At 41.6% G+C, this 14,537-nt stretch overlaps 1 protein-coding gene across 4 annotated transcripts in view; it reads left to right on the top strand.

Moving 5' to 3' along the window:
- The window catches only part of TIAM2 (T-cell lymphoma invasion and metastasis 2), a 356,145-nt gene that overhangs the window by 330,095 nt on the left and 11,513 nt on the right, over window positions 1–14,537 (top strand). For all 4 annotated transcript variants that reach the window (XM_019526803.1, XM_019526801.1, XM_019526802.1 and 1 more), the window contains 4 exons: window positions 6,925–7,033; window positions 8,424–8,603; window positions 10,147–10,265; window positions 10,744–10,852. In XM_019526803.1, coding sequence (XP_019382348.1) covers window positions 6,925–7,033; window positions 8,424–8,603; window positions 10,147–10,265; window positions 10,744–10,852 — 517 coding nt within the window. The remainder of the gene's footprint in view (window positions 1–6,924; window positions 7,034–8,423; window positions 8,604–10,146; window positions 10,266–10,743; window positions 10,853–14,537) is intronic.

The raw sequence follows: 14,537 nt of genomic DNA, 5'->3' as shown, positions 1-14,537 counted from the left end.
TGGTTGAACGTAGCATGTGACTACTTGAAGAAGGAGGGTCCCCAGAATTGAACAGCGGTGAATTAAGCCAGCAATCTTTTTCCAGCACTGCTGTGGAACTGCTGAAGAAAAGGCAGAGGAGCGGCCATTTGCAGGCATGAGGCAGAGGAGCATCAGCCAAGAGAGCAGGAAGTGCATGGCCCTAAGGACAGGGGCTTTCAGACCACTGCATCAAGAAGGAAAAGAAGAGTGGTAGTGGATTGTTTTCCAGACTTGGGGGTCAGGGTGGTGTGCTGCCTGCCTGGAGCCTAAATTGAGGACACCACAGAGAGACTATCAAATCTCATCCATCGTTCAGAGTACTATCCCTTCCTGTTTGTCCATGTAGGCCCCAACAATATTGCTAGGAATGACACCGAACAGATCAGATGTGACCAGGAGGCTCTTGGCAAAAGGATTAAGTTGCTAGAACAGAAGTGGTGTTCTCATTGATTTCTTCCCATGGAAGAAATCTGTAGTATTCCATGATAACCTTGTGGAAAAATTGGAAGACTGTGGGCTTAACTGCTCAACAGTTCAGTGGGTGGAAAACTGACTGCATGGTAGGACCCAGAGAGTTCCCATGAGCGAATCTGTGTTGTCCTGGTGAGAAGTAGCCAATGGTGTCCCTCCAGGGGTCCATGCTTGGATCGGTGCTTTTCAGCATCTTTATCAATGATTTGGATGTGAGGGTGAAAAGCTTGCTGGCCGAGTTTGAGGGTGACACCAAGTTACAGGCTCTGCAGTTTGACTTGCACCATGGCCAAAAGGGACCTAGAGGAAGTGATTGATCATCACATGACCATGAGCTAGCAGTGTGATGCTGTGGCCAGCAGGGCAAACAACATGCTGGCATGCATTAATCGTTGTATCTCATGCAAAACTAAGGAAGTGATACTCCCACTGTACTCCACACTGGTGAGACTGCAGCTGGAGTACTGCGTCCAGTTCTGGGTGCCACACTTCAGCAAGGGCATGGAAAAGCTTGAGAGGGTCCAGAGAAGAGCCATCTGTATGATCAGGGACTTGCAAGACAAGCCATATGAGGAGAGGCTGAGGGACTTGGGCCGCTTTAGCCTACAGGAGAGAAGGCTGAGAATGGACTTGGTAGTGGCTTACTGTTATATCAGGGGACTACATCAAGAACTCGGTGAACAGCTGTTCACTAGGGCACCCCTGAGGAAGACCAGGAGCAATGGATACTACAAACTCCTGGAAGGCCGCTTCAGGCTCAAAAAAACTCCTTCACAGTCAAGGTGTCCAGACTGGTGGTGCAGTCACCTACCCTGGAAATAGTCAAAAGGAGACTGGAAGAGAACTGCTGTCAAGAGATGGGTTCCATATGGTGAGAATCGGGAAGAGCATCTTTGGATATTGTCTGGCCAATCTAGTAAGGAGAGGTTTAAATTAAGTTCCATAGTGAGTGGTGATGAAAACTCTCCAACAACAGAGCATGCAGTCCAGAGGGGGAAGGACTTGAAGAAATAACTTAACTGTGGGAAAGGGCCAGAGAGCTACAGGACTAGAAGAAGTGGTGCAAAAGGGAAGTGAGTAGGTCAAATTGTAATTTAAGACCAATGCATATATACAAATGCAAGAAGTATGGGGAATAAACAAGATGAGCTGGAAACTGCAGGTTGTGAAATGAACTATCATCTGATTGATTGGCATCACAGACACCCAGGGGGCAGCTCTTATGACTGGAATGCCAACATGGAGGCTTATGCTGTTTCAGAAGGACAGGGTTGGAAGAAAAGATGGTGGTGTTGCCTTGTATGTCAAAAACACATACACTTGTTCCCTGGTTCAGGAGAAAGAAGACAGAAAAGCAGAAGGCATTTGGGGGAAGATGAAAGGTGAAAGATTCAGCATCAATATAATGGTACGGATTTATTATAGGCCACCAAATCAGGAGGTACTCTTCAAGCAGGTGACAGATCTATCCAAAAGTTGTGGGATGGTATTGATGGGAAACTTCAATTTTCCTGACATCTGCTGGAAGAACGCTGCAGCCAAATATAATATTAAGTCAGTTCCAAACTTGTATGGAGGACAACTTTCTGTTTTAGAAAGTGGAGGATGCCAACTCCTCCTAGGGAATCATCTATCTTGGGTCTTGTCCTGACCAACAGGGAAGAATTATTGGAGGATGTGAAGGTGGTAGGTAACGTTGGAGGAAGCAATTACAATACAATAGAATTACAGACAGGTTAGGAAAATTAGGACACTAGATCTCAAAAAGACAGGTTTCATCCAGCTTTGGTAGTTAATATGCCTGGTGTCATGGGAGGATAAATTGAAGGATAAAGATGCCCAGAAATGCCGCAAGGTGCTAAAAGGCACAGTATTTGGAAGCCAACATGAAACTGTCCCAACATGATGGAAGCACAAGAAGAAAGGCAAGAGACCAATGTGGCTGTACACAAAGCTTCTAAAATTCCTCAAATGCAAAAGGAAAGCATACAAGCAATGGAAGAATGGGCAGGTCACCAAGGAAGCATACCAGTAAATAGCAAGAGCCTGCAGGGACAACATCAGGGAGGCAAAGAGATAAAGAACAAGCTGCACCTGGCAAAGGAGGTTAAGGACAATGAAAAGCTCTGTAAGTGTGTTGGCCAGAAAAAGACCCATGAAGATGTCAACAAGCTGGGGGAGCTCCTAACAGAAGATGCAAAGAAGCCAAATCTACTCAACAGCTGTTTTTTGCTGCAGTCTTCACAGAAAAATTAAGCTGTAGGTAGATACCTAAAAAGGTTTATCTGGATAAGGAAGGGGGCAAGCTGAGGGAAGAAATAACAAAAGACATAGTCAAAGAGCTTATCTTGTGCCTGAATTAATTCAAATTAGCAAATGAATTTCATCCCAGGATACTGAAGGAACCTGGCAAAGGAGATCTTGGCGACCTTGGCAATGATCTTCATGAAGTTGTGGGAGACTGGGTACATACCAGAGAACTGGAAAAAGGCCAGTATAGTGCCCCTCTTTAAAAAGACAGGAGGAGGACCCAGGGAATTACAAATTGATTAGCCTTGCCTCAATACTTGGGAAGTTAATGGAGCATATCCCAAGGAAAGCCATTTGCAAGCATCTGGAGGAGGAAAGGCTGATCACAAGCAGCCAGCATGGATTTATGAAAAACTAATAGTGTCAAACAAACTTGATCTCCTTCTTTGACAATGTAACTACTTGGGTGTATGAAGAGAATGCAGTGGACATAGTGTATCTGGACTTAAGCAAGGCTTTGGACAAGGTCCTGTATGAGCTTCTCATAAATAGTTGGGAGAAATGTGGACTAGATAAAGCTCCTGTAAGGTGGATAAATAACTGGCTCAATAGCCACAAGCAAAAGTTAATAATTATCAATGGGTCCATGTTGGAATGGCAGGAGGTTTTGAGGGGAGTCCCAAAGGGGTCTGCACCGGGTCTGTTCAAGGTATCTATTAACAATTTGAATGCTGGCATAGAAAGCTTCTTGAGCAATTTTGCAGACTACACAAAACTGGGAAGGATTGCAAACATCTTGGAGAATGTGAGCATGATTCAGAAGGATCTTGACAGACTGGAAAGTTGGGCTAGAGCTAACAGGATGAAGTTCAGTGTGGACAAATGCAAGGTGCTACACCTCAGAAACAATAATCAAAAACACAAATATAAAATGAGTGACACCTGGCTGGAGGGCAACACTATGGAAAGAGACTTGGGAGTCTTGGTAGATCAGACTCATCTTGAGTTTGCAGTGTGGTGCAGCTGCACAAAAGGTGTGTGGTTTTGGGGTGCATCAATAGAAGCAAGATACGAGAGATCACAGAGCCTCTCTACTCGGTCCTGGTTAGGCCTCATCTGGAGTATTGTGTGCAGTTCTAGGCTCCACATTTTTAAAAGCATGTGGAATACTTAGAAGGTCCAGAGGTGGGCACCAGAGATAATAAAAGGCTTAGAAAGGAAGTCATATGAGGAGCGGCTGAAGGAGCTAGTCATGTTTAGCTTGTGGAAAACGTGCTTAAGAGGGGACATGGTAGCAGTCTTCAAATACTTGAAGGGCTGCCCATAAAGAAGGAAAACACTTTTTTTCTCTCTATCTGCAGAGAGGAGGATGCAGACCAATAGCTTGAAGTTGCAACAAAGTAAATGTAGATTGAATACAAGAAAAAACTTCTTCACTGTGAGAATAGTGGAACAGACTGTGTATGGAAATTGTGGACTCTCCATCATTGGAGGTATTCAAGAAAACATTAGACAGCCATGGTCAGGAATGATCCAGGCATAGCTATGCCAATGTTCTACGATGGGAATTTCCCATGCTTCTGGTCTTTGCTGGTTACCTCCTCCCTGCCTTTCTGCTACAGGTCAGGGTGTTTTTAAGCCTTCCTCAGAGGCACATTGGGTGTTGGCTGCAGCCCAAGCTGGGGACTTGGACTGGGGTGCGCCAGTGCTCCTGCTAGGACCAAAGCTGGAGGTTCCTGGCTAGAGGGCCTTGTCCACCCCCCTCCCCCCAACTCAGACCAATCACCATATTTGGGATCAAGAAGGGATTTTACCCCATGGTCAGATTGGTATGTACTGTGGGAGGCATGGCCCATTACCTGAGATCTCTTGACAGCATTTAATAGAAGGACATTGGTTGCCATGCTTTGTTTGTTTTACCTATAGCAGGTTAGAGCATAAAGTCTGTGTTGTGTCATGGTTGATGGTAGTTTTATATAGAGTTTAGATTATGGTTTGGATACGGCTGATCTTGCTTCAGACAAGAGATTGGACTAGATGACCTCTGCAAGTTCATTTCAGACCTAGTTTTCTATGGTTGGCCCAGCTAGGGAAACTATCTAGAGTGACTGTTCATTTGCCAAGATGCAGTGGAGGCAAGGAATCTGTCTGGGAGGGGGAATGGAGAGGTTAGGGCAGATTGGGCATGGATGTGTGATTGGTTTCAAATAGTCTGTTTTCCATTGAAATCAGGCCCACATACTGCCTGTTTGCTGTGCTGCAGGCTGTGAAAGATCTCTCATGAACTAATTCCTGACCTAATTCACATGCAGAGTCTGTATAACTATTTAGTAGAAAGCAGTTTTTTTCCTGGTTTCCGAGTTTTCATCAGTATCAGTAGGGTTCTGCTCACTGATGCCTAAAATATTAATTCCTGAAAGTTTGGAATTGATTAGTTGCTATTCTTAAAAGCTGTTGCCTACAGAAGAACAGCATGGCTGGCTTTGGCTAACAAACCTGTACTGAAAAGCATAGAGAATTACTGATTCTTGCATAAGAAGCAGTACTGCCAAAGTATATAGTAAACTTCACTACTCTTTCAACAGCTGAGCAAGGCTTTTGAAGATCAAAGCCCATATTCTGTTCCACCTATTAAGCATGTAAGTGGATTTAGGTGCCTTAGTGAAATTCCACTACACCCTGCTTGAGTCCTGGAAAAACTGTTAATGCAAAAGATGTGTGGGTTCTTCTCTTCCTCTTTTTTTGTGACTCAGTCTTAAGGGTAACATGATGGTGTGTTACAAAAGTAGATGTATATAATGGGTTTCCAGGGACTTGAATGGGATGAAACAATTGCATTTAAGTATCCAAGTCAACTTACATGCCCCTGAGTGGAATAGGACATGGCCCCAAATGAACACGTTAGTTTGCATGCAGCAGTGCAGGAATGGAGTCCTGTAAGGTATGTGGAGCTCCATTAAGATAACATGTTTTGCTGCTCAGCAGTTGACAAATGCCTATTCAAATGGTAGTTGATCTGAGTAGTTGGCTTTTGCAGAACTAATGCCATGATATGATACCATTGGCAGAGAAACAAATCAAAGATAAAGTGGTTGATGTAACTGACCTACACATACCTAGGAAAAGAAGCAAACAGGTCATCTGACAGTTATTTTGACATCTGTAGGAAAAGTGGTATCTTCACACTTCTAAATTAGTACTCGGGTTCCCACTGGCTCTAGCTCTCTACACATATTGGTGATAACAAATGGAGGTGTAATGAATAATAAACACTGGATTTTTATTACAGCTACTGTGATTTTCTTGGCTTACTCTGTCAAGTACAGTAAGATGGTACATAATTGCTGTGTTAAATCTCTACTCGTTCTATATTTTCTTAGCTTGCTCCCAAAAGGTTCATAATCTATACGTGGAAAGTTCAACTTTTCTTTTGAAATAAGGCTATTTTGTACAGTGAACATAGTGCTTGTCAAATGTGTCATCTTGGCAATGCTGGAAAGTGAAACTTTCTATTGAGAACACAGGTTTCCTGACAGTTTCAAACCTGACCTGGCGGGGCTACACAGGCAAGTGAGAAGAGTCTGTCTCCATGTCCTTGCAATATATGAGTTCACTGCTGAGAGTGACCATCAGTTGTGGTGGTGGTGGTGTGTGGTAATGCCCACTGGGGTCTAGCTTGAAACTACTAGCTCCTTTCATGCAAACTTACTGAACCAGTGGTCAGATGAAAACTGATTTTGACTATTGACATGAGTTGGATTTGGATTTATGTCCCAAGGCAGCAAGGCTCTATGTAGTGTATATAACTGATCTTCTCACCAATAAATTCACACTTTGGAAAGGCTGTGATACTTATAGAGCACTAGCCCTTTGGAACAATGTACTTCAACCATCTTATTTACTTGTAAATTGAGCATGTTAATAGGAAAGCTATTGAAACACAATAACATTATGCTACTTATGCAGTTTTCAGAGTAGAAACGTTCACTAATATCCTTCTGTTGCAAATTTATGTTTTCATGTAGAGAATATGTTCTCTCCCACATTATTAAGAAGGCAAGTTGCCATAGCCTGAAAACGGGGACTTGCTATAAATTAACTGAAACCAGCCAAATGGTGCCTGAGCCTTTGATTAATATTTTAAGAAAATTAATTTAACAAATACTTTGCATTTGGTTTCAGAAACTGCTGTTTTCACTTGGCGGTTCTTTTCTGTATTATGCTGACCACTTTAAGCTCTACAGTGGATTTTGTGCAAACCACATCAAAGTGCAGAAGGTTCTTGAGAGAGGTAATTTTATTGTCACAATTGTAATTCATTTGTTTGACTTCAATTTCAAATAAATCAGTGTACTACATCAGTTTGAGACGTATGTCTCATAAGGGTATTAATATGAAAGAAGGGGGGAGTGGGAGGTCTTGTAATGTGAGTATTTGTGATCTTCCCCCATGTTGAAATATGATATTGATCTGAGGGAACAATCTGAGGAAAATCATTTTTTATTAAAACCTATGAAGTAGCCTGAAGAGCAGCTGATTTTTTTCCCCCTAAAAGCTGGTGCTGTTTACAGATGCAGCTTGCACTTGAAAACAGTAGCTTTTAGATCTTCTATATTTGGGGGTGGGGTGCATGTGCATATTCAGACATGGTTATGTCACTCAAAAGTGCAGAACACTAAATGTGGGTTAAGATCTTCATCCTGAGATGCAGTACGTTGTTTTGGTTTAAGAGAGCTTTGCAGTGCTTTGGGAGAATTGTGCCAACTGATAGATTCCTGTTGCTTGCATAGCTTTTTCCCAACAAAATGATCCAAATAAGCAGACCATTAATAAATGGAATGGGGAAAAGTTTCAAAATGAAAAAAAATAGACTGGAAACATGAACCATAAGTCCCAGTCATAATGTGGCACTGTGCTGCAGTTCACTCCATGTGTTTTTTGTTAGCTTTTAAAAGACTTGCTGCCAAATAAATTAGAAATTATGCAAATTGCTTTTTGGTTGCATCTTATACTCCATTATGCTCTTTCATTTGACCACGAGTATGTGAATAACAAAAAGAAAATCCCATGCCTAAGAAAGCAGTTCCCTTTCTCTTAGAGATGCTGCTGAATGGATGGGTAACATGGCCAATGGGGTGGTTAATGACAGGAAAGGTGTTAAGTATGCCTCCAAAAGTGAAACTTGCTAGTTCATTTAAAACAACAAAAATCCATATGTGAGCATTCACCAGATTGCAAAAATGTTTCATAATTCAAATGTTCTGGTAAATTGTTACAAGGGGCTGTGTTTCTGCATAATGCTCCATCTTTGCATTATTGACTGACTGACCTTAGATTTTTTTTTCTAGTTCTGGTTTACACAGATTTAAATGTAATAGAGGCCAACATGCAGAAAAATAGGTAAAATTAATTGAATAGGCATCAAATGCTTTCTTTGTCTCAAGCAAAAGTATCAAATATTTTATATGTAATGAAGCAGAATCTGTTGTGTTTATTTTAGGTTTATGATGCTATTAAAGCCATTCCTCACTAAACAGCCAAGAAAAGCACTCTAATAAATACACATGAAAAGGATCATTAAAAAAATAAAGTTGCTACATTATGTTATGTTGGTTTCACATTAATTTTGGTTTTTATGGCTTCTGCATGGAACTGACAGACATATCTTTTTTTGTGTTAAGCCAAAACAGATAAAGCTTTCAAAGCCTTTCTGGATGCGCGGAACCCCACAAAACAGCATTCTTCGACACTGGAGTCATATCTCATAAAGCCTGTTCAGAGAGTGCTGAAGTATCCCCTACTCCTAAAAGAGCTGGTGTCCCTAACTGATAATGAGAGTGAGGAGCATTATCATCTGACAGGTAATTGTCTTGGTTACGTGGCAGGGACTAAAGTGAGTTTTAATTTCATTTCAAAGCCTCCCTAAAAGGATGGAACTGTTACATGCCAGTATAATTCCTGTGGCATTACAAAGTTCAAATGTTTCACAAAAACGAGAAAGAAGAAATCTCTTCCAGCTCTCACCCTTTCACACTGCCTTTAAAAATGCATGATAAAAGAGCAAGCCCTTTTCTGCTGCCATGTGCTGAGTGTGTAGAGATACCTTTGAAAAATGGGAATAGCCCAGAACTGCCATAATGAATGTACTCAAGCTTCTTTCTCTGTATTATTCTTGACAGACCATCATGACCAGTCAGTGTGCACTTTTTTTGGGCAAAGGAAGCTCCACCTTTTGGTTATAATTATGCCTGTGTCAGAAAGCTCAGGCACCCAGTGAAAGACAGGTTTGCTCTCAGTGAGCAGCATGCCTGTAACCCTTGTTTTAGAAGTGGTGCATTTCAGTGCTTCCTCCCAGAAGCATATCAAACTCATTGAGTGCCCAAGGGATGAGGGCAGTCTGACAACTGTGGAGGGAGGGGGATGCTGTGGCTGAAGAGAAGGGAAGTCTTACCTGTCTGGACTACTGCTGTTGTAGTAGCATCAGCTCTAATGGTTATAGCTCTGTGGCTGGGCTCCCGGGGATGTCCTGTTCCCTTTCCCTCTTCCTCCCTAAATACACAGATATTGGGTACAGGCTGTGTCTGCTGTGGCAGTGTCTTGGAGGAAGGAGCACCATTCAGTTGGCCCCACTTGTCCCATCTTCCTTTCCCCAACAACCCCAATACACTGCTGAGGGTAGCACTGCACTGCCTGGCTCCTATGATTGGGCAAGGAAGTCCATATAAAGTAGGGAATATCATATAAATCTTTGCTCAGAGGAGGGGATTCTGATGCTCCCTCATAGTCAGCACCCAGAGCTAGTGCCTCACTCACCCTGCCCTAGGTATGCTACTACTTCCTCCCTTTCAGAAGATAAAAGATTGCCTTTTTCAGGTACAGCTGAGTGCTTTGACCCTCACACAGGCAAAATCTACCTCCCTGCTCCAGCCATGCCCCCGGATTCCACGGCCTAGTTGGCTGGACAGAGTAGCTCTGCATGCTGGATCTAGCCTGTGGGCCACATGTTTGACACTCCTGCCCTACAAGGCTTATGTTTTGAGTCTTATTTATATAAAAGGCATCGCAACATATCTGTCCTTATCATGCTATTGCACTAAATGTTAACATACTATGTCTCTCCTTACCATGATATTTTTTTCATAGTCCCTGGGTACCTAAAACATCAGGTTAAGCAATCTCTGCATATACTGATCAATTCCTGTCTTTACTTTTGTACTGCTCTCGTCCTGGAGTATTGTTGGTCATGGGCCATTGCAGTTCTGGATATAATTATAATTGTATGTAATTATAAATGACATATTTTTACCAGGCTCTAATGGGATTTAATAAAATAGATTGTGCACTTATAAAAACAAAGCTGACTTAATTATGTGTTAAATGGTGGCTTTGTTTAAACACTTACAGAAGCACTAAAAGCAATGGAAAAAGTAGCCAGTCATATCAATGAGATGCAGAAGATATATGAGGACTATGGTACTGTGTTTGATCAACTAGTTGCAGATCAAAGCGGAACAGAGAAGGAGGTAAGAGGACAAGTAGCATAGTCTATTAAGTCTGGACACAATCCTACAAGACACTGCATGCCCTTATCCTGATTAAGTCATAATGGCTTCCTCCTTGGGAGTTGAGGGTGCTCACCACCTTAGAGTTCTAACATTTTCCTTGGTGCCCATTAATTAGCCCGTTGAAATTAGAGAGATAATAAACAAACTTCACAGCTGTATGTCCATGACTGAACTTCAGGTCAGACTTGATAGCCTTCAGCAGTAATATTAGTAATGGGGGGGGAAAAAATCCCCAGGAGGCAAATCACCTGTCTTTCCTAATGTGCATGTTATTTTGTTTATGGGTATATCTTTTTAATATAATGGTGTTTATACCTGCCTGGCTCAGTATATATCTATATAAACATAATGTTATCAACCAGTTTTCATTAAAATTTATGGTTGGTGATTTTTACTCAAAACATTTATTGGATTTCTTGTTTGTAATATAATATAGGTCACAGAACTTTCTATGGGAGAACTTCTGATGCACTCCACAGTTTCCTGGTTAAACCCTTTCCCGTCGCTGGGCAAAGCCAGAAAAGACCTTGAACTTACCGTGTTTGGTCAGTGCCCTTTCTCTTTTTTTGAAACAAAAAATCCCAATGGTATCAAGTATATCTTCACAGTATTGAAAGAGCAAATATAACAACTAACATTGAATGTTTAGAGTGAATTGCCAGCCCTGCAGAATCATAAATATTTAAGGTGAAATGCGAATATGAAAGATACATATAGAGACGCTGTGATATTTTCCAGAAATGTAGGGCTTTCATCCATTTAATGCCGTTGTTTATCTTAATGTCCCTAGTTCCCACCCCTCCTAACTTCTCTTCTGTTTATATGTAAAACTACAAAACAGCTGCTGTTCCTTTCTTAGAAGACATTGTTTAAAACAGATTTAACAAAATCTGCTAAGCTTTCGTAAGGTGCCGGTAAACTATTTATCTTCCGTCTTAGTCCCATGAATCTGCACCAGAGTTCAGCCTCAGAACTGAAGTTGCTTGTATCCTTTGAAGCAAAATGTATTGTCTGGCCAGTTCCATCCAAATAATTTTTAACCTGAAAAGAAAAGGGCATATAATCTGTGTGTATATTAACTATTGTGAAAAGCTTTAATCAGAACCTCTGGACTGAATTTTTTTTTTTTTTTTTTAAACTAAAAATAATAGCTAAATAACATTGTATGGATGGCTACCAAAAAGCCTCTAAATTCATCAGATGTTCCTCAACTTTCTACCACTCGTTTCTGTTTCAAACTATTTTGTACTAATGGAATGAAAAATAAATCCAGCTACACCTTGACACTGCTACTTTGTGACACTCCTCATAAGAACAAGATCTTTCAGTAGCTCAGGACTTACAGTAAGATATAAATGGAAGAAGTCTACATACTTGGAACTGACATTATCAATACACATAGTGCCTCATCAGTGTTTGGTTTTCTCTTCTCCATTACTGCCCTTACCAAAGAGTGCATCCCATGTCTACAAACTTTGTTATTTCATGGTATGCAGATATGTGGGTAGCTAGAGATTAGTCAGTAATTGCAGTGCTCTCATTTAGTTATCAACTCAATGAATGAATAGCACAAGTCCAGACTGGTTTAGCCATAGCCTATTTCTGTAGGAATAGAGGCAAGATAAAATTGGGGGTGGAGGGGGATTGCATAACAGCTTGAAAAACAACATTAAAGGTCAGCATCCAAATTAGACATTTGTTCCTTGGCTTTTACCAATGTAAAATGAATCACAACTGCATCTTCTGAGAAGGATGCAAGGGGGCGGCAGTTCAATAGGTCTTCCATAGTTTAGATTTCTTCTCCCTGGTTGCATTTGGGCTCCCTTTCATTTTCCAGGTATGTTCTACATAGTGATAGATTTTTATGAGGCATGGTGGATCTGTTGAGTCTGTGATTGGGTCTTAATTCTTGAATAGCATTCTGTAGGATTCCTGCAACCTCTGCCATTTGTATTGTGACAGTCCTGAGGTTTTGTGAGCTTTGACTATTAACTAGAAGAGGTTCCTGGACTCAAAGCAGCATCTCAGGAGGTTTTAGAGATCCTTAAAAATGGGCAAGTCTGGGTTTGTTTTTTGCATTATCTTGATCTTGCGTAGTAGCTTATTCTCTTCAAAGGGATGTTGATTTGACTGTAATAGGCCCTAAGCTGCTTAATGGATGTATTTGCTTGCATCTGCTTGACCAGAGTTTGGGTAAGAGATGAGCGGGTAAAGGAAATAAGCAGGTGAGAGGATATCAGAAGCAATAAGCTTTCAGAATGTGAGATACAGGTCAGAGGTTGACTAAAGTTTTTGCTTACAGTTGGTTAAGTGGTTTTATACCAGTTAGGTCTGGTTTAGGACATTGCATAGTTTATATAAGGGATAAAAATAGGTAAATGGTATTAGCCAGAATATAACTTATTAGGTACATTTCTGTATTTTCTAGTCTTCCTTAACAAGCTTTTGAAGTTGAACCAGGTCATTAATTATAAAAATCTATATTTGTCTTTGGAATTTTTGTTGTTCAGCCTTGAACTGTGGTTAAATCAAGATAAGCCCTTCTTTAAAACTTAGCTTTTACGCCAATGTAAGAAATTCTATCCATTAGCAGACAGGCCACATATTAGAAGCTTTTAAGATTTTGGGCTTTAATATATTTCAAATGATTTTTTTTTCTATTGTAAACAATCAAATATTCATTTTTGGCAGCATTTTTAATATTTGGTTTGAAATGCTTTATCTATATTGCTTTATCATTCATATACCAGTTGTATTTGAATATTAACCTTACTATTAAAATTTGTTTAAACCTATTCTCTGCACTACTTGCTTTTGGTGGGACAGGTTCCCTGAACCTTTCTTAGTCCCCAGAACACCTCTGGGTATCAGCAGATGTGTGTGAAGAAAAGGAGTCTATATTTTTCTGCTGAGAAAATGAAGGTGGTGGTAGCTACCTCATCTATGTATAACAGTTTGCTCTCCAGCTGGTTCTGGCTGTTGTGTGGATTATATTGTTCCTAAACTGTGTTAATATTTGTTAGATGTTGGCACTGTGTGGGGCTATGATCCAGAGCTACTCTGAGTTATTTTGGGAAATTCTTGTGACTGAGTTAAGTGTTACAGAAGGTGACATTCAGGTGATTTTGTTGGTTGGTGGTTGCCCACGTGGAACAAACACACAGCTGCTTCTAGAAGATGTGATCAAAGTTGCCATAATCGTATAGAAGTCTTATGGTTTTCTCAGATCTTCTGTGAGGATCTGTGCCATGTTGGGGGGAGGGAGGGAAGGAAAGAGGGGGTGACCCCTTGGTGATGAGTGTAAGATTGCCAAGGTATCCATACCCTGGGACTAGGTTTGTGGCATGTCACTGCTGTAAACCTAAGAGCGGGAGTGCCAAGACAGAGCACATTGTTCAATAGATAAAGCAGTTGTGTGGTTCCACCACAAAGATGATGGGTAGAGGGGAAAATTATGTATATGAGAGAAGGTAGGTTAGGTCTGCTATATTAGAGTTGCAACCAATCAGAGATGGAACTGGGACTAGCTTCCCGGATTAAGGACAATAAGAAGTCCTTCTTTAAATATACAGGGGGTAAAAAGAAGGTTCTGGGTAATGTGGGGCCCCTGCAGGACACATTAGGAAATTTGGTCGTCACACCAGACGATAAAGCCAACATATTTAATGATTTCTTTGCCTCCATCTTCCTAAGCAGGGATGGGAACAGCCACCCCCGCCGCTGGGTCCCCCTCAGGCCCCAGGGGAGGCACACCTAGGCCAAGGGTTATTGAGAAATTAGTTAGGGAGCTTCTGGAGGGACTGGATGTATTCAAGTGAGCCGGTCCAGACAATCTCCACCCTAGAGTACTAAAGGAATTGGCTGAGGTCATTGCAGGACCCCTGGCACGGCTTTACGAGCACTCATGGTGCTCTGGTGTGGTGCCAGAGGACTGGGAGAGGGCCAGCGTGGTTCCCCTCTTCAAAAAGGGGAAGAAGGAGGACCCGGGAAACTATAGGCCAGTTAGTCTTACTTCAATCCTAGGCAAGCTGTTCGAGAAAATTATGCTGGCACACATCCATGAGGGGCCAGCAGGAGATTTCATGCTTAGGGGCAACCAACACGGGTTCATCAGTGGCAGATCCTGTCAGACCAACTTAGTGGCCTTCTATGATCAGATCACCAAATCATTAGATGCAGGGGTAGCAGTGGACATAGTCTTCCTGGACTTTCGGAAGGCCTTCGACACTG

This window comes from Gavialis gangeticus, unplaced genomic scaffold (assembly GCF_001723915.1).
Source record: "Gavialis gangeticus isolate Ggan-Ray unplaced genomic scaffold, GavGan_comp1, whole genome shotgun sequence".
In the NCBI taxonomy this organism is placed as follows: domain Eukaryota; kingdom Metazoa; phylum Chordata; order Crocodylia; family Gavialidae; genus Gavialis; species Gavialis gangeticus.
This window is presented reverse-complemented; position numbering and strand designations above follow the sequence as displayed.